The sequence below is a fragment of the Sycon ciliatum genome, chromosome 13 (genome assembly GCF_964019385.1).
Source record: "Sycon ciliatum chromosome 13, ocSycCili1.1, whole genome shotgun sequence".
Classification (NCBI taxonomy): domain Eukaryota; kingdom Metazoa; phylum Porifera; class Calcarea; order Leucosolenida; family Sycettidae; genus Sycon; species Sycon ciliatum.
This window is the reverse complement of record NC_088655.1, coordinates 12,727,771-12,748,502: the sequence shown is the minus strand read 5'-3', so window position 1 is coordinate 12,748,502 and position 20,732 is coordinate 12,727,771. Positions and strand designations below refer to the sequence as shown.

At 49.5% G+C, this 20,732-nt stretch overlaps 1 protein-coding gene across 1 annotated transcript in view; it reads right to left on the bottom strand.

Annotated features, from left to right (window-relative positions):
- Window positions 1-347: 347 nt before the first annotated feature.
- The window catches only part of LOC135829026 (uncharacterized), a 34,627-nt gene continuing 14,242 nt past the window's right edge, over window positions 348-20,732 (bottom strand). Inside the window, exons 7-15 of the mRNA XM_065341428.1 lie at window positions 20,114-20,540; window positions 19,459-19,676; window positions 18,551-18,757; window positions 16,857-17,951; window positions 15,875-15,977; window positions 12,327-12,387; window positions 10,401-10,480; window positions 7,663-7,925; window positions 348-1,583 (exon numbers count right to left, since the gene is read on the bottom strand). Coding sequence (XP_065197500.1) covers window positions 1,566-1,583; window positions 7,663-7,925; window positions 10,401-10,480; window positions 12,327-12,387; window positions 15,875-15,977; window positions 16,857-17,951; window positions 18,551-18,757; window positions 19,459-19,676; window positions 20,114-20,540 — 2,472 coding nt within the window. The 3' untranslated portion in view covers window positions 348-1,565. The remainder of the gene's footprint in view (window positions 1,584-7,662; window positions 7,926-10,400; window positions 10,481-12,326; window positions 12,388-15,874; window positions 15,978-16,856; window positions 17,952-18,550; window positions 18,758-19,458; window positions 19,677-20,113; window positions 20,541-20,732) is intronic.

The following is a 20,732-nucleotide window of genomic DNA, read 5'->3' as shown; positions in this document are numbered from 1 at the left end:
TAAGTCGATAAGTCTGTGTGACTGGGAGCTATCCAGCTGCAGCAGCAGTTCTTGCACAATAGCAGTATAAATGGCATAAGAATGCAACAGAAACTCAAGCTGGCAACCGTAGGTGCTAAAAATGACACACACACACACACACTTGTACTTGCTCACTGCCGAAACTGGTCACGTGGGTCTTCCTGGGAGAGGGGAGAGAGATACAAAAGGAATCTTGGAAAGATGGCTCAATTGGCTATTGAACTGCCCATCGGCCAACCCCCCCCCCCCCCTAAATACCCAAACTATGGGTGGACTTGGGAATGATCCCACTTATGGGACACACACACGCACAGAGGACTCTTGAATCTTGATCTTCAAGTATTACCGGTAGTATCAATTTGGAATGAGTGGTATCAGATTATCAGTACAGTGTGGACCAGCAGGCAGCATTATTTTGTCTAAGGGGTCGTCCACAAATATCGATGTTTTTTTAGAGAAGATATTCGTTCGTTTGGGGGGGGGGGGGGAGGGGGTTTGGGCCCTGTTCGTCTTGTCTTTGCAGAAAAAAATATCGAACTCTATCTATGGACGGGCACTGTTCGAACATGTAGTTTATGACCTACACAATGTGAAAGTCAACCTCGTATCATGTGCGTATCGTGAGCATAGCCATGGCAAGGTTGTGCGACCGTGGCAACATAAACCTAGGTGTACGGTGAAATTAGAGTGGCAGCTGGTCACGTTTCATGAGGAAATTGAACTTCATTAAAAATATCGAACCCTTGCATAAACATGTGTATGTTCGTTTTGAAGGGGGAGAAATGAACAAATATCGTCTTGAAAAAAACATCGATATTCACGGACGGCCCCTAAATACACTCTGAATTCAAAATAATTCAAACTTGAAAGTGAACTAGAAAGATTGGAAACTAGAGCTGGGAGAAATCCTCCAATCCAACCGAGGAGCAAGATGGCCATAGAAAGGTCGAGGTAGAGAGGAAGGAGAAGCACGGCGGCCATTAGTGCAGCCAAGTCCCCAGGTGGATAAGAATCACTACTACCACTTACTACCCAAATACATGTATACACTTGGCTGTACACACTGCAATAATTTATTAATTTCATCTTCTGTTGATGAAGTTTTGAAAGTTCTTCGAAATAAGTGAAAGAAAGCTTGTAAAATGTAAATAATTCTCAGCAAAGTATGACAGATTGTAAACGCTGTAGTAGCATTTTTCAATGATGAAGACAGACAAGCAATTTGAAAATTTCCACGATTCTTTCCTTTGGATTGGTCAATTGGCCACATGTATGCATTCCACCAAAGCCAAGACAATAGCGGTGCTAATGTTGTCAACAGCCACATAGATGGAGGGCAGCAGCTTGGATGAATGCCTCCGTAACACCCTAACCTCTCTCTCTCTCTCCTCTCTCTCTCTCACTCACTCACTCCTATCTCCTTTTGCGCTGCTGGGTCTGACGTTCCTCGTTGCTAGTGGAGCATTTCCTATGATTTGTTCGTCTCCGCACAAGTCTTCCATTCCGGTGCACCGCTCGACCCTTCGATCTGAACAGCTCTGTCCTCAGGTCTTCAGCTTGGCCTGTATCGTTTCAAACGGCATCAAACGTACAGAGATTTGTTTATTTATTTATTCAACATCTCTTGACTCGTCGTAAGACTGCCAATATTTATGAGAAGTCGGGTTGCATCCACCATATGACCAAAACTGCTGTAACGGCAAAGCAGCCACTACTCACACAACAACGTTCCTATTTGATGCATCACACAGTTGCATCTAAGTCAGTGCCGTGGTATGACACACACACGCACGTGCGCGCACGCACACACACACACATACCCACACATACCCACACACACCATGTACCATGTATACGCCCGTCGCAAGAGAAGCACGTAAATCTGCAAATGCACTGGATGTGCACTCACAGATTTTCTCTTTATAGCAGTGATAGCAGATCTGATTCTGATTGAAACAGATCAAGACAAGCGCCAGATAACTGTCTAATCCACACAACTGGCACACACACACACACACACACACACACACACACACACACACACGCACACACACAGATAAGTGTGCATGTGTGGTACGTGTTGTGAGGGGCCTGTGGAGTGACAAATACGTCACCTCACAGCTCAGATGGTTGGAGCATTACTCATGACAAGCGAGGTCCCAGGTAAGAGTGCTGGTGGGGTTGGCATTTTTCCACTTTTCTGACAGTCCACTTCCCTGACAATGTCCAAGGGGGGATGTAAAGAACTATCTTGAGGATCCTGCATTCATGCAACACCAGCCATTCGACGCCAGGTATACATGACCTCGGCTATACAGTACTATTATGAAGAGTAGATACTAGCAAACAAGAGTAGATGCTAGCAAACAAGAGTGGGTCGGCCAACGGCGGAATTCTTTCTTGATGTAGTCTTTTCTACGACGCACGTTCTGCGAGTCTTTTGGGAAGTTTCGCCTCCTGCACTTGGCCGGGCTTTACATTACAAGGTCGGTGCCCGGCACGTGCTTTCACACTGCTCCGCTGCAAGATGCGCGTGCTTCTGAAAAAGGTGACGTCAACAGAAAAATTCCACCGTGGGCCGGGGTATCTGCAGATTGTGCAGGAGAGATGCGGAGTTGCACACCCTTGTTTATCTACTCTTGGTAGTATGCTTGTGGTCCTTGGAAGTGCAGTTGTGCTCACTGAAATCCGACCCAAAGTGCAACCCTGACGCCCTGGACCAGTTCCGATTACATCATTGTACTTGTACATGTGTACGTCCAGCTGCATTCGTACCTGTGAAATTATCGACCACAACTAAAAACTACGCGGTCTTCAGACCCCTGTTGTGGCACGATTTCCTGGCCTTTTCGTGGAGACAACTAGAAGACTGTATTTACTTATTGGTTTCAACCACACTCTCAAATCAACCAGAAAACAAAAACAACAACAACGATCGCCAAATCGCTGTCATCAGCAAAACGTGCCCGCGTGCGTGCATTGGCTTACGTGTAGTCTACGTGTACATCAGTGTGCGTGCATGCATATCGAAGTGTACGAGTAGAAAAGAAGAATGATCATGCGCATGATGCATCGATGAGTCATACCACCACGTAACCATGGATATAAAATTAATAATGGCGACGCGATGGTGACAGCAAAGTTCCGCGTACAAAAGCGCAGGTGCAACAAGGAAAAATCAGAGTGCAGAACAAACAGAAATTCAAATCGAAAGGAGATAAATATTGTGGAGATGAAGCAAATCAGTTTGGTCTGTCAGAGGGTGCTTGCGCCCAGAGACAGGGTGACAGCAAACCCTGTCAGAGAGAGTCAGTGTACAGAATAGGAATACATAGAACGCAGCACGCAATGGAGTTGCTGTGGAGAGCGAGAATGCAAGCAACAACGTAAGTATTATCTATGCAACTGATTATATCGGCGTATCCGACAAACACGCACAACAAACACTGTATTGTAACAACACACTCGTAAATGATATCACAACAACACTCATTCTATTTCAGCGCAGTGTCCTGTCCAATCACACTCAAAATCACACTCGTAAATCTCGCACACTCCCTCCTTGACAACATGACAACTGACACTCATAAATCTCGCACACTCCCTCCTTGACTATTCAATAGTCAACTACATTACAACACTAGAATAGAAAGATGCGACTGCTGGTGCACTGCCATACTCACAACCTGTTGGCACTGATTAGCTGCTGTACTGCTCGAGATGATGTTTCAGTGTGGCGTTGAGGAGGAACGGACTCGACGTGAGCCCGAACATCACGCGAGCGAACCGGTACACCTGCACATGTCGCTCATTCGAGAACGTCCGATCCCACCACAGGAACCGCAGTGCATTCCGGTCGTGCTCGCATACGTTGAGCATGAGGAACGCCTTCTCAATGTCCCCAGTCAGGGCAACTGGATAGCACCGAAAGCGGAGGAGGATGTCTGGGATGTGCTCCAGCAATTTGCGGAGGCCCGACAGATCATGCTCATTGCTGATACCTGGCAAGTTCAGCAGGGCATCCATGTGCGCACTGATTATACGCTGCGGATCTCCGTACCGCTGCTCTAGACACTTGACTGCCGCTGCGTAATTCGCCTCTGTGAGGCTCAAACCACTGATCACTGCTGCTGCTGCTCCGTAAACACTGCTACGTAGGTATGTGAACTTATCCGTGTCTGTCAAGCCGCTATTGGAGTGGATCAGCGACTTGAACACATCAAAGAAATGCTGCCACTCCATTGCGTTGCCACCAAACTTGCCGAGCTCTAGTTTCGGCAGCTTCACTCTGGCAGAGCTGCCACTGGCCGACACTGACGACAGCGTACTCAACTGTGAGTTGGACGCTGACGCCGCCACAACACTCTCTTCTGTAAGGGCAGCAAGCTTCTCAGTACTAGTATTATCACTCGCGGCAACCTCAGTGATCGGGTTGACTGCTTTTCGCGAGTCTGCAGTCCTCTCTGAACTGTCTCCCAGTGTACTGGCGCATCGGTCATCACGGGTACGTGCTTTTTCCTCTGCTGGGAAATCCAATATACGGTCCAGTGTGCTGCAGAACGTCTGCAGCTTCAGTGTCCAGTCATCCGCCTCCATGACTTCCTCCTCAACGTCTCCATCACTGACGTCACACACTAAATCCAAGACCTCTGCGTCCAGAGCGGCCAGCAGCTCCCTCTTGCACGCCAGCAAATTGCGTGCATGACGCACAGACGCACGGACATCGTCGGCCAACACATTCAGATATCGAGCTTCGTCCACAACGTGCTGGAACTCGCCCATGCATCTCGTGCACGATCCCCGATGGCCCCCACGCACCCTGCGCTTCTTGCGCAAAACAAGCTGATCCTGCGTCTTTGCCGACGCTTCTACTGCTGGTTGTCTTGTCCCAGAGCTAGTGGTCTCACTCGTCTCTCTGGACTCCTCCTTCTCCTCCATGACTGACCAAATTTCTCGATTTTAAAACACTAATCGACTCTCGATCTCAAGCTCCACGATCCGGCTCGAAGGACCATGTGAAATTATCGACCACAACTAAAAACTACGCGGTCTTCAGACCCCTGTTGTGGCACGATTTCCTGGCCTTTTCGTGGAGACAACTAGAAGACTGTATTTACTTATTGGTTTCAACCACACTCTCAAATCAACCAGAAAACAAAAACAACAACAACGATCGCCAAATCGCTGTCATCAGCAAAACGTGCTCGCGTGCGTGCATTGGCTTACGTGTAGTCTACGTGTACATCAGTGTGCGTGCATGCATATCGAAGTGTACGAGTAGAAAAGAAGAATGATCATGCGCGCGCGCATGATGCATCGATGAGTCATACCACCACGTAACCATGGATATAAATAATGGCGACGCGATGGCGACAGCAAAGTAATTATTAGTTCCGCGTACAAAAGCGCAGGTGCAACAAGGAAAAATCAGAGTGCAGAACAAACAGAAATTCAAATCGAAAGGAGATAAATATTGTGGAGATGAAGCAAATCAGTTTGGTCTGTCAGAGGGTGCTTGCGCCCAGAGACAGGGTGACAGCAAACCCTGTCAGAGAGAGTCAGTGTACAGAATAGGAATACATAGAACGCAGCACGCAGTGGAGTTGCTGAGGTTGCCGCGAGTGATAATACTAGTACTGAGAAGCTTGCTGCCCTTACAGAAGAGAGTGTTGTGGCGGCGTCAGCGTCCAACTCACAGTTGAGTACGCTGTCGTCAGTGTCGGCCAGTGGCAGCTCTGCCAGAGTGAAGCTGCCGAAACTAGAGCTCGGCAAGTTTGGTGGCAACGCAATGGAGTGGCAGCATTTCTTTGATGTGTTCAAGTCGCTGATCCACTCCAATAGCGGCTTGACAGACACGGATAAGTTCACATACCTACGTAGCAGTGTTTACGGAGCAGCAGCAGCAGTGATCAGTGGTTTGAGCCTCACAGAGGCGAATTACGCAGCGGCAGTCAAGTGTCTAGAGCAGCGGTACGGAGATCCGCAGCGTATAATCAGTGCGCACATGGATGCCCTGCTGAACTTGCCAGGTATCAGCAATGAGCATGATCTGTCGGGCCTCCGCAAATTGCTGGAGCACATCCCAGACATCCTCCTCCGCTTTCGGTGCTATCCAGTTGCCCTGACTGGGGACATTGAGAAGGCGTTCCTCATGCTCAACGTATGCGAGCACGACCGGAATGCACTGCGGTTCCTGTGGTGGGATCGGACGTTCTCGAATGAGCGACATGTGCAGGTGTACCGGTTCGCTCGCGTGATGTTCGGGCTCACGTCGAGTCCGTTCCTCCTCAACGCCACACTAAAACATCTCGAGCAGTACAGCAGCTAATCAGTGCCAACAGGTTGTGAGTATGGCAGTGCACCAGCAGTCGCATCTTTCTATTCTAGTGTTGTAATGTAGTTGACTATTGAATAGTCAAGGAGGGAGTGTGCGAGATTTATGAGTGTCAGTTGTCATATTGTCAAGGAGGGAGTGTGCGAGATTTACGAGTGTGATTTTGAGTGTGATTGGACAGGACACTGCGCTGAAATAGAATGAGTGTTGTTGGGATAACATCATTTACGAGTGTGTTGTTACAATGCAGTGTTTGTTGTGCGTGTTTGTCGGATACGCCGATATAATCAGTTGCATAGATAATACTTACGTTGTTGCTTGCATTCTCGCTCTCCACAGCAACTCCACTGCGTGCTGCGTTCTATGTATTCCTATTCTGTACACTGACTCTCTCTGACAGGGTTTGCTGTCACCCTGTCTCTGGGCGCAAGCACCCTCTGACAGACCAAACTGATTTGCTTCATCTCCACAATATTTATCTCCTTTCGATTTGAATTTCTGTTTGTTCTGCACTCTGATTTTTCCTTGTTGCACCTGCGCTTTTGTACGCGGAACTAATAATTACTTTGCTGTCGCCATCGCGTCGCCATTATTTATATCCATGGTTACGTGGTGGTATGACTCATCGATGCATCATGCGCGCGCGCATGATCATTCTTCTTTTCTACTCGTACACTTCGATATGCATGCACGCACACTGATGTACACGTAGACTACACGTAAGCCAATGCACGCACGCGAGCACGTTTTGCTGATGACAGCGATTTGGCGATCGTTGTTGTTGGTTGTTTTCTGGTTGATTTGAGAGTGTGGTTGAAACCAATAAGTAAATACAGTCTTCTAGTTGTCTCCACGAAAAGGCCAGGAAATCGTGCCACAACAGGGGTCTGAAGACCGCGTAGTTTTTAGTTGTGGTCGATAATTTCACAGTACCACTTCCAGGGCGTCAAGGACCGTTCAAGTTAAAGGCGCCACAAGTGCACTCTGGGTTGGATTTCACCCAGCACAACTGTAAGTTTGAAATTTGTGTCGACCATTGTGCATGGCAATCGAGTCGGTTCCCAGTTCAAGGAACTGGGGTGCATGCAGCAAGCGCCGGAGGCAAAAGGTCACTCGCGGCAAGGGCGCAAGCGGGAACACTGTGAGTGGGAAGATAGAGGTCAGCAGTGCAGTAAGCGAGGCAAAAGGTCGGCAGGGAGTGCATGAATGGGTGTGTGTACAGCGGTGTGCATGTAGATGTGTGTACAGGAGTGTGTGCATACGGGAATGTGTACGGGGCTAAAAGGGGCTCATGCAAGACTACTCACCGTGGCTATGAGCTGATGACATGCCTGACGCGTTGCCACGCTAAACGTACTCTCCTCTATGAAGTACACCAAGTGGAGGCTAGTCGGCGGCAGGCACACGCTCTCGCGCATCCAGAACGACAGGATGCCGTCGATGTTGTCCGCGCTGACCGGCCCGGCACTGCCACACGTGTCCGCGTTCTGTGTCATGTGCTCCGTGATGACTTTGCGATAGTTCGTACTCTCATCCAGTATGTCCGTGACAACGCAGCGAGCCAGTTGATCTAGGAATGAAGCACAGTTTGCAGAATCACACAAATACAGTAGAGGCGCGCGCCGAAGAAAAAGAAAAAAAGAACATGGAGCCCAAGAACGTTCAGCCTGAAATGCTAAGAACGCCATAGCCTCAAGTTGAGAACGGAAGTTTGTGTTTTCTGGTAGCTTTGAAAATACATACTGAAGTAGGATTCAGCACGAATTGTTTCTAAGAATGCAGCCAGATTGCTGAATATACTGTAATGGGGTATTCACATGACAGGCAAATCCACGTGCACCGGAAATTTGCAGGGAGTGACATACGAGAAAAGTGACTGTATGGATTCACACAGCTGCACTTGACGACAGGTACGTTTGCATTTTTGAATGCTTCACCGACCAGTAGCCATGGGTATTTCAAATTTTCAAAACACGCATACAATAATCATGTTCTAAAGAGCCGCGTAAAAAAATCAAGTCTTGTTTCGTGCTTTTTGGTGTAAATGTACTCGTGCACGCCACGATTATCGTGAAAGTGGGCCCCCAGCTCGCTTGCACTTTTCAGCTACTTTCAGCCACTTTTCTCGTTCACAGGTAAAATACCATAGCAACTTTCCGGTGCACGTGGATTTGCCTGTCGTGTGAATATCCCATAAGTGGACAAATTTTCGGCCCATTCAAATTTCGGCCTCCCAGGGATAAAACACATTTCGGCTGCAACAAATTTTCGGGCTGTACTGCTGCTGCCTGTATACACTGTCCCACTGAACCTTGCAAAATTTTTTTTCGGCTGCAACAAATTTTCAGCCAAACATGATCAGGCCAAAAATAGCCAGAAATTTGTGGACGTACAGTAAGAGCGTGCCAGGCTAACCCCTTGGAAACAACGTATTTGGGAGCGCACCTCTACTGCACTCATGCTGGTGTGTGGACTGACATGTTTGTAGGCATCGCGTGGAGCTGTGTCCTCCTTAAAAAAGTTCCAGCCGCCCTCTTTCAGAATCGAAAGCACCACTGTACGCTGCATGGTTTGACTCACAAACACTGCACAGCCGTCTTGTACTTGTCTTGTGAAGTTGGATTTACACAGCAAGTAAATGTGTGGACAAGTGCCACACACTCACCTTACTGTGAACAACATGCAGAGCGCAAAGCAATACAGTCAGACCGCGCTTATCCGGTCCTCTTTTCTCCGGATCCCTCGCCATCCAGAAGAAAATAGCTGGTTACAGATTTACAGCATACATGATGCATCCACCAGTGTTCGGTTATCCAGCTCCCTCGCCTATCCGGATATTTTTTTGTGAAAAAAATGATGTGTGCGGTTAAGCGAGGTCTGACTGTACAGTACTGCCGGATGCCGGAGAACGCAGCGCAGAAGAACGAACAGGCTAGAATTTCACCAAGCACAGCAAACCAATGTATGCCGTAAAGTCGCGTATTAAAGCCGGGCGTATTCCTGTAGAAGCCAATGTCAGGGCTAGGCTTCTATTCACACCAGGCTTCTATTCAAACCAGGTGTTTCTATGTGTATCAACACTAAAACCAGGCGTATGTGCTGACAGCGTATCTTGGGAATCAGGCTTCTACTCAAAACACTACAGTACCTGTACGGTGACTCAACTGTGCATAGACACCATAGAGCATGAACGTAAAACGGCCTAGGCTCCGAGGCTGACCCTCCAGCTCTTCAGTACCCGACAGCACTGTATCACAGCAGCCTGACACTGCTGTGTCTGATGGTTGGAATGGGTCTCAGAGTCAGAGCGTGTCATTAGAAAGGTTAAGATGCACGTTATTTCAGGCGTGACGCGAAAGTTCAGCTCGCGTTATTTGGCTCGCGCGTCGGAAAACAACGCGAGTGACCTGCAGCTCAGGTCGAAATTTGTGAGTTTTACGCCAAATTTGACGTGATGTTGCGCGTCACGTCGGAAATAACATGCCTCTTAACCTGTCTATTGACGTCCCAGTGAATGATGTCTTCCCTTGTGTACATGTACAGGGGCAACATGGACCTAACACAGTGTACACTGCTGCTGGCAACTGAAATCCGACCACTGAGCGATGCGTTCACATTCTAGCGGTCTCTATTTCGTAGTTTTACTATCCCGTGTGGGGTCTTTGCGATGTGAGCGCACCGCTCAGGGATCGGATTTCAGTTGCCAGCCGCACTGTACATTCTTCTGCAGCATGCACGCCATGTGGACCCTGGACCACGCACACATCATGCTGATCGGCAAATCTCTGCTCAAAGTGTTACGCACGCAACACAATCGGATGTGAATTTATAGCTACCGTAAAGTCTTGTATAGAAGCTGCCCTCGAATAGAAGCCGCAATTTTGGGCCCATCAAATCACACATAAGCCTGGTTTTAGTGTTGACATACATAGAAATACCTGTCTTGTATAGAAGCCTGTCTCATATAGAAGCCTGCAAAATTTCACCAAGAAAGTCATAGAAGCCGCGGCTTTTAAACAAGACTTTGCGGTATGCATCGTCTTACCTCGCTCTGCTTCACTCAGGAGCTGGGTGAGGGCCGTGGCAAAGGACTTGATGTCCGCTAAGCTGGATAAGTCAAATTCTCTGCAAGGGAAATACAGGGAAATGCAGAAAAATTGGCTTTAAGTTACTTGTAGCGCAGGGCAGCGTAAGTGTGCTCTTTAGATGCATTGAAGGCTCAAAACCCAGCATGGGACAAGTGTGTATCTGATGTACACCGTGTGTTTCAAACTGTCAGTCGAGAGAGAGAGAGAGAGAGAGAGAGAGAGAGAGAGAGTGTGTGTGTGTGTGTGTGTGTGTGTGTGTGTGTGTGTGTGTGTGTGTGCGGAAGCGGAGGCTTGAATGGCTTGGCCATGTGGCCCGCATGTCGGATGTTCGTGTGCCCAAGCAGCTGTTGTTTGGCTTCCTACCGTCGCCTCGGCCTGCGTGTGGTCCCCGTCGTCGCTGGAGGGATGTGACTTCGGCTGATCTTCGGCACATCGGCATTGAACATCTAGCTTGGTATGGGATTGCTCAGGATCGATCTGCCTGGCGGGTGTCTGCCGTTGGGCCGAGCCTCGGCGGTCCTTCCCATGACCAATCTCAACGGGTGGACTGTCTTATCTGCCACCGTTCGTTTCGTCGGCCAGGTGACAAAGCAAGACACAAGTGTAGCGCAGAACGAAGTCTCCCCATCCAGGAACAGCGTGGTGCTGTGCAGTGTGGTACATGCAGGAGGTGGTTTCACTCTCGTGGTGGCTTGCGTGTACATCATTGTTTGCCCCTGGAACCATCGGAAGCGTCCGCGCCGGCATCACCTATTCCGCTCAACGTCCCAGCTTCTCTCTTGTGTGTGACATGCAATCGGCAGTTCAAGTCAGTGCCTGGTTTCAGACGTCACAAGTGCGACCGTGGCCATCGAGCAACCAAGTCTGATAGAGCGTCGTATGGTGTTCGCTGTTCTCGCTGCAGCCGTCAGTTCCGTCGACAGAGTGACCTGAGTCGTCATCTCCGTTTCTGCTCCTGACAATGACTCTGGCTCCTTTCGGAGTGGTGTGGCCCTTGTGGCAACCAAGCTACAGTAGTAGTAGTAGTAGTAGTAGTAGTAGTAGTAGTAGTAGTAGTGTGTGTGTGTGTGTGTGTGTGTGTGTGTGTGTGTGTGTGTGTGTGTGTGTGTGTGTGTGTGTGTGTGTGTGTGTGTGTGTGTGTGTGTGTGTGTGTGTGTGTGTGGTGTGTGTGTGCCCAGCACAAATCTAAAATGATCGGAAATTCAGCAAGTGCAGGGTGGCAATGTACATGCATGTGCAAGTGTGTGTGAGTGCCAATTTACTGGAAGAGTGTACATGTAAGTGCGGGACATTTTCTTTTTGTTTACGAAAATCGGGATCATGTCCCTCGGCAACAAAGAATGTCGAACGTTACGGGATGATGATGACGAGACTAGTAAGACCATTGGATAAACCAGTCTAACTACAACTCGAAAACAGTTCTTCGCTTCCCCTCTCTTCATGAATTTGTACATACCTTTGAGCCTCCTAAGTTGGGTAGTCCGTTGCCTTGCGTTTTCGAGTTGTAGTTAGACCGGTTTATCCAATGGTCTTACTAGTGCCGTCATCATCGTCCCGTAACGTTCGACATTCTTTGTTGCCGAGGGACATAGCTCGGCCACATCTTCGTGGCACATTCCTTTCCCTCATTGAAACTTTGTGCCTCTTATAGCCTTCGAAGTTGGAAGGTTGTTGGTTTGCGCTTCGTAGATGTGTTGGAACTAGGTGTCAGGTCGTCGAATGTCTCAATATCCTTGTCAGTGTTGTGCTTTGTTGTTGCGCTAGCAGTAGCTGACTGTATATTATCTCGTTACCTTGGTGGACTGTTAGTCATAACTAGTAACTTATAGGTCCTTTCCTCTCTACATAAAGTTTTATTCATTGCATTATTAAGACCGGCGTACCTCAGATTTCCATGCTGGCTGCTTCCATCAGGAGCATCATCAGCAGCATCAGCAGTTGCACCTACACGAGCAGCAAACAAGCGCAGAGATATCAGTGCTCAACCAAGCAGCCATTGTGATGTTCAGCCTCGCTTACTGTATAAGTACAAAGTTTCTTTTGGAATTAACTTTCGCTATATTCGTCAGGGGGCACGAAATAACTAAAGTTCGTACCAAACTATTTTTTTCTGATCGTTCGGGGTGACAGACCTCGACCAAAAACTAAATCTAGTACGAAACGAACATGCTGCTGGTGGAGTGATCTAACGAAAGATTTCGTGAACGAATTGTTTTACTTATACAGTACACATAGGCCCAGTACGGCTCCGCTGGTAATGGGTATGGGCAAGTTAAAATGATGAGTCAGCAGAATTCCGGAACAGATGATGGGTGCTAAGTACAGCGGTACCACTGATGGGCGCTAAGTACAGCGGAACCACTGATGGGCGCTAAGTACAGCGGAACCACTGATGGGCTCTAAGTACAGCGGAACCACTGATGGGCGCTAAGCACAGCGGAACCACTGATGGGCGCTAAGTACAGCGGAACCACTGATGGGTGCTAAGTACAGCGGTACCACTGATGGGCGCTAAGTACAGCGGAACCACTGATGGGCGCTAAGTACAGCGGAACCACTGATGGGAGCTAAGTACAGCGGAACCACTTATGTGCGCTAAGTACAGCGGAACCATTGATGGGCGCTAAGTACAGCGGAACCACTGATGGGCGCTAAGTACAGCGGAGCCACTGATGGGCGCTAAGTACAGCGGGACCACTGATGGGCGCTAAGTCCAGCGGAACCACTGATGGGCGCTAAGTACAGCGGGACCACTGATGGGCGCTAAGTACAGCGAAACCACTGATGGGCGCTAAGTACAGCGGAACCACTGATGGGAGCTAAGTCCAGCGGAACCACTGATGGGCGTTAAGTACAGCGGAACCACTGATGGGCGCTTAGTACAGCGGAACCACTGATGGGCACTAAGTACAGCGGAACCACTGATGGGCACTAAGTACAGCGGAACCACTGATGGGCGCTAAGTACAGCGGAACCACTGATGGGCGCTAAGTACAGCGGAACCACTGATGGGCACTAAGTACAGCGGAACCAATGATGGGCCCTAAGTACAGCGGAACCACTGATGGGCGCTAAGTACAGCGGAACCAGTGATGGGCGTTAAGTACAGCGGAACCACTGATGGGCGTTAAGTACAGCGGAACCACTGATGGGCGCTAAGTACAGCGGAACCACTGATGGGCGCTAAGTACAGCGGAACCACTGATGGGCGCTAAGTACAGCGGAACCACTGATGGGCTCTAAGTACAGCGGAACCACTGATGGGCGCTAAGCACAGCGGAACCACTGATGGGCGCTAAGTACAGCGGAACCACTGATGGGTGCTAAGTACAGCGGTACCACTGATGGGCGCTAAGTACAGCGGAACCACTGATGGGCGCTAAGTACAGCGGAACCACTGATGGGAGCTAAGTACAGCGGAACCACTTATGTGCGCTAAGTACAGCGGAACCATTGATGGGCGCTAAGTACAGCGGAACCACTGATGGGCGCTAAGTACAGCGGAGCCACTGATGGGCGCTAAGTACAGCGGGACCACTGATGGGCGCTAAGTCCAGCGGAACCACTGATGGGCGCTAAGTACAGCGGGACCACTGATGGGCGCTAAGTACAGCGAAACCACTGATGGGCGCTAAGTACAGCGGAACCACTGATGGGAGCTAAGTCCAGCGGAACCACTGATGGGCGTTAAGTACAGCGGAACCACTGATGGGCGCTTAGTACAGCGGAACCACTGATGGGCACTAAGTACAGCGGAACCACTGATGGGCACTAAGTACAGCGGAACCACTGATGGGCGCTAAGTACAGCGGAACCACTGATGGGCGCTAAGTACAGCGGAACCACTGATGGGCACTAAGTACAGCGGAACCAATGATGGGCCCTAAGTACAGCGGAACCACTGATGGGCGCTAAGTACAGCGGAACCAGTGATGGGCGTTAAGTACAGCGGAACCACTGATGGGCGTTAAGTACAGCGGAACCACTGATGGGCGCTAAGTACAGCGGAACCACTGATGGGCGCTAAGTACAGCGGAACCAGTGATGGGCGTTAAGTACAGCGGAACCACTGATGGGCGTTAAGTACAGCGGAACCACTGATGGGCGCTAAGTACAGCGGAACCAGTGATGGGCGCTAAGTACATGTATTAGATTGAGAGCGTGTCGCTAGTACATCGCTAGCAGGCTGTACCGCGACATTGCCCAAGCATCTTAACTGATGATGTAATCGCATAACCTCTATACCATCACCGTCGTGGAATCTCCATGCAGTGTGCAATTTACTTTATGGAAGTACAGTCAGACCTCGTTTATCCGGATCCCCCACCATCCGGAAGAAAATCGCTGGTTACCGATGTGCAGCATATGTTATGCATACAACATAACCGGACCTCGCGATCCGCATACCGGTGCATGATTTTGTGTACAAACTGGTTAAAATGTGTACAAAATGCTTCGTCGTATCCGGTTGCATGTGGCTGGCTAGCGCTTGCAGAAGCTAGTATCAAGGAGTTGTACAAGCAAATGAGGTACTTGACCTGCTGGGTGTGTGCGGACAGCACTCAGTTGCATGCACTTGTCATTTTTCTCGCTTGTTTTACATACTGGGCACGCTAGTTGTACTGCATAGGACCTGTCTACATGTGTGTATGATGTCACTGCTTTTGACATGCCACATGCATGTACAGTATGTGTGTTCAGTTATCCGGTTACCTCGCCTATCCGGATGTTTTTGTGGAAAATAGATGTGTGCGGTTAAGCGAGGTCTGACTGTACTAGTATTAGTAGGCCATCCTTAGACACTCTTCACTAGAGTCATTCCCTCATAAAATGTATGTTCTTCTTGTTCTGCAAGGACTACAGTCAACTTCGCTAATAACGACTGCGGATATAGCGACAATTCGCGAATAACGACAGAATTTCCATGCCCAGAGCAAGTCCCATCTACTTCAAAGTATCTGTAGTACATAAAATAAGACTTCGCGAATAAGGACACTTTTCTGATACCCCGCTGAGTGTCGTTATACGCGAAGTTGACTGTACTGCACTAGCGGTGTATTGGTTGCCAGCGGAATGTGTAGGTGAAACAATCAGATATGATTCACGGCCCGTTAGAGATGCGTCCTCTTATGGTACTGAGATTAGTGGCCCTGTAGCCGACTTAGGTCATGTCTTCCCTCAGCCTCGGAGCTGCCTCCACTGCCTAGATACTTACAGGCAACGAACTCATGCAAACGCACTTACTACAGAATGTCAGGTGGCAAACAGGAAAACAGGGGGAATTGGACTCCTGTTCTGATTTGAACAACAGTTTCCCTACAGGAGTCTCTGAAATGAGCGTGGCACAATCCAGCGAGCACGACAACAACCAGCCCACAATGAATCATCACTGCTTAGTCTTAGACACCCCATCGTGGCTTGTCCAGCTTACCACTATCACTACTGGCAGTGGATAACATGTCCGTCTGCACGTCCATGTACCGGCGACGATGGCGATTGTCTTCTTCAAACTCATTCCCACTACCTTCTCGACTCTGGGTAGGAAAGAGGAGAAATAGGGACCAGAAATCAAATTTAGAAGTAGCGACTTCGGCGGTATTACAGTAAAACCTGTGACTAACGACCACCCCTTGGGGCCAGGGAAAGCGGTCTTTAGTGGCAGGTGGTCCTTAGTTAGAGGTTTGCACCGCACAACCACAATATGAATATGGGACCGTCCGTCCGTGCCTGGCGAAGTGGTCGGTAGTACCAGGCTGGTCGCTAGTCACGGTGGTCTTTAGTTACAGGTTTTATTGTAGTAAGGAAGTTGGTTGCTCCTACGCGGAACACACGCTTCCTGCCAAACTTGACACTTGACACTCGTGTGCTCCGGATGGCAGTCGTGAGTCAGTCAAGTGTCAAGTTCAGCAGGAAGCGTGTGTTCCACGTTGGAGCAGCCAACTTCTAGAAATCAACTGTAACCGGAACTGGTAGTTTTCCACTCATTGTCATGCACGAGTACCGTGAAGCAAGAAACTTTTTTTCGCTGCATTCAGATGTTTCATTTTCAAAGAAATACAATGATTCGCGATGAAATTGTTTCCAACTTTAATTATTACATCTTCACTGGGATCACATCCACAATCAAAGCACAACACAGTTTACATATCAATTCGCAAATTCGTAATGGTCACGAAAATAACAAAATTTGATTTCTATTCCACTTTACAGGAGAAACATGGATGCAGTGAATGGGATTTCGGTCTTTGACCACTTTGTGGTGGGTCTGATCTACTCACCTCCCACCGCTTAGGAGCTGCATCTGCGCCTTGATCCAAGAGGGTGGTGGCGTTCCTGCGGATGCGGAAAACTGGGCCTTTGGCCGAGTCTCACGCGAACCGTGAAATTTTTTTTTTTTACAGGAGTTTGCTCACCTTCTTCTGTTCAGTTTTCAGCACCTGTATAACGTCTTTCCAGTCTTCTGTGTTGTCCCGTAGCTGATCTAACATCCAGGATGTTGTCGCGCAGTAGCCTTGTGATGTTTTGACTTGGTCCAGAATCTCCTCCGCAATCTGTTTGTTTGAGCTGCTGTCATCTCCGGTCTCAGGCGTGGGTTTGCAGGCGAGTTTCCTCAGCAAGTCACCAGCATCGCTTAGCTCGCTGAGCGCATCAACAAGTGCTGCCTTTCCCTCAGTGGACAGTAGATGAAGGTGATCACTGGGCAGGTGGAGGAGATCCAGTGCATTGTCCGCCGCTGGGGGTTGAGCACCGAGCGGCGTGAGCGGTTTGTTGCCAACTAAACAGCTTACGACGTCATCGGTTGCGTAATGCGTAAACGACAGGGGTCGCTGGCCTGTACGAATGTGCTCGGCAATAGACTGAGAGCTGAGCACATACTCTGCTACGATGCTTCCTGGGCTGAACACTGCTGTTAGCTCCAGGAGGGTCTGGCGAAGAATAGCCATTAGAGAGTGCATGGCAGCTTCTCGATCGGCTTCACCGCGCACAATCACGCTGGCTTCCAGCAGACCCGGGTGGAAGGTGACGCAGCCAAGAGTAGCGCTGCCAAACGCCCGCGCCTCGACCGTATCGCGCAGCATGGTGCACTCTATGCCAAACTTCTCGTGGAACTGAGCGCGCACGGCAATCTGCACCTGCGTCGGCAGGCCGGAGGCGAACGGTGTGCGCGTGTCACAGACAAACAGGCAGCCAGTGTGTCTGCTGAGATCGTCATCCTTCACCCAGCCGCCGACGAGGGACGATCCGCTCACCGGCTGCTTGAGCCGCGGCGGCAACATGATGGTGGAGCGATCGACGGCGCACAGCCGCAGTCGTATCAGCACCTCCACTATGTCCACGCCGAACACGGACATAGCATGGCTGAGTGGTGCACTGCCAGAGCTGTTGAAGGCAACGCGTGGTGGTGGGTAGTGAGGAGGTGAACACAGTGTACCGAGGATGTCAGTCAGGAACCAGGAGGGCTCGTTGACTATGGTTCTCTTCAGGCCTTCGTGTTCAAACAAGATAACCTGTGATGGAGAAAGAAATAGAGATGGTGAGGGAGAGAGAGAAAGAGAGAGAGAGAGAGAGAGAGAGAGAGAGAGAAAGAGAGAGAGAGAGAGAGAGAGAGAGAGAGAAAGAGAGAGAGAGAGAGAGAGAGAGAGAATGACACAGGTAGATGGGGGGGGGGGGGGGTAATAGAAGGAGGGAGATGATGGGGAGGCACGAGGGAGGAAAAGCCACGCGAGGTTGTTCATTTTTTAAACTACGCTGTATGCTTTACATTCCCGGGATACTCCCGCCATACTTGAAGCAAGTTTAGAGTGAATACAAAGATGGTGTCAAAGCCCACCGGTGTGAAATGTTCTTTGTCATCATGTCGCAAAAAGACTGCCCTTCGTTCTCACACCGTAACCTTCGGGTTGTGATTCATCCTAATTCATTAGCGCATTGTGAGTGACAGCAGTCAAACGTTATAGCATATACACCCAATGTGGACCAAATCTTTGATAACACAATGTCAAGTTATCCGACCCCCCCCCCCCCCCCCTCTCCAGCATTCATCAAGATGACCCATTGCATGCAGTTTGAAGATGATAAGGGTGGAGCGACGTACTCGTATCATTACCTCGTGACATGATGCTAGAATGTCCAGTGCATCTTGCAGCATGTGTTGAATGTCGTCTGGTTCCACCAAACAATCCACATACTTCATGTGTGTCATAAATGCTCTGATAAACTGAGTCTTGCTGGAGATGGGTGACTTGAGAATGGAGCGGATCTTTGGCAGTGCGGACCGAAGCTTCTCCAGGACAGCGGGATGGAATGCTGACATCTGGAGCAGACATACACAAGGTGGGAGATGTTGACTGCAGCATGCGACAAATACACTTTTGGTTGCCTATTACCACCCTCGATAGCGGGACGGTCCCCGGCCAAATCGAGCTGGTAGGCAGGTATGGCACAGGCTTCTGCTGGCACACAAAAGGACAATCAATTCATTCTACCCATGACCAGTTCCCGTACTGTCCTCCTCATCACATGGAGTTTACTCTAATTTCAGAAATTTTCGGTGCTCAATAATTATCTTCGGTGTGAGAGCAAAAGGCTAGGTTAGGTGAACTGAAATTTTCGGTACAGGGAAGCAGTTCCCCATTGGATTATACGTGTTAGTGTTTGTTCGGTGTATTGAAATTTTAGGTATGAAACAGATGCACCGAAAGAAAATAAAAGTACACCGAAAATTTGTGAAATTACAGCAGTTTGCACAAGGGACTTTCTAATACATTTCACGGTTTGGACGAGACTCTGGTTGGACTGAGTTTTTCGCATCCGTAATAACGCCATCACCCTCAATGATCAAGCTGCAGGACTTTCTAAGCACTATGATGACTTCACCCCCCCCCCCCCTCCTCCCAATTTTACGGTTTGCTTGATGCTCGGTTAGACTGAGTCTTCAGCATCCATAGGAACAACACCACCCTGTAAAGATCTAAGGCGCAGGTGCAGCTCCTAAAGCGGTGTGCGAGGACTCACCCCAACAGCACGGGTTATTGCTTCGGAGAAGGCCACGCGGAAGAAGCACATATCCGTGTCCCAAGCTTTTAGCGTGTTGACGAAGAATGGCTCCTGTAGGTTGAGAAGTGAGGCATAGTCTGCTTTGACTTCCTGATGGACAAGCGTGCCATTCTCTCGTTCTGACATACTGGCCAAGTCTGCTCGCGAGAAGATGGTGAACGTCAGCAGTCGCTGATCTGTACAGGGAGTTGGTGTGTGTGTGTGTGTGTGTGTGTGTGTGTGTGTGTGTGTGTGTGTGTGTGTGTGTGCGTGTGCGCGCGGTGCGTGCGTGTGTGTGTGTGTGTGTGTGTGTGCATGTGTGCGCGCACACGTGTGTGTAAAATAGGAGGAGTGAGACAGACAGACAGAAAGACAGACAGACAGTCAGCCACACACAATCAGTTTTGTATGATCACTGACTCCTGGCTACAACCAGAACCCGTTGGCGTTTATGCAACCTCGGCAAGTGCAACGGACAAACGTGCGGCAGCTTCATATGGTCAAACACACAGCCAACTGGTTCTGGCTATAGTCTAGATCCCTGTCTCTTGCAATGAGGCTTCCACCCTGTCACTTCACCGTGCTATGTCACACGCCAAACACAACACACCAGTCACACAACAGCGATCCGAACCTTCAGCGGGGTTTCTTCTTGATAGAGTTGCTAGCATCGAGAAGCTATGCTTGAGCTCCAGAGCCACCTGTGTGCGTGACTGCATACATGAGCACACCACTATGGCTATGCTGGGAACGTCCGTCGTCGTCTGCCGTGCAAACAGGCAGTAGGCGGGAGAGAAGGCATTGTTGCCGGGCAGCTCCACACAGCGCATCGTCATGCCGTCCATCTTGAAGCTGCCAACGGCCATGCCTCGCGTTCGCTTGCCGTCCTCGTCCGACCACGCTGCGGCCTTCTTGTCGCCGTGCTTCAGCGTCCAGCGGGACGTGGCCATCGACTCGACGAGAGTCGTCTTGCCGCTGCCAGGCGCACCCACAACCGTCAGAGAAACGTCGTAGATGAAGCTCTGCTCGCCGCAACCTAGGACTCTGTACAGCCATGATTTCTGCAGTCAAAACAAGATACAGGACACATGTGAGATGCAGACATTACTAGTAGAGGGTAGGGTTCTAGCAGAGGGTATTGTAGGAAAGTGCAGCACCCACTCTGATGGACTAGTTTGACAGGCTGTTTGACCGGCCATTCAATGAGCTAGACATAGTTAAATGGAATTATGGGGACATGATGACAACATCAG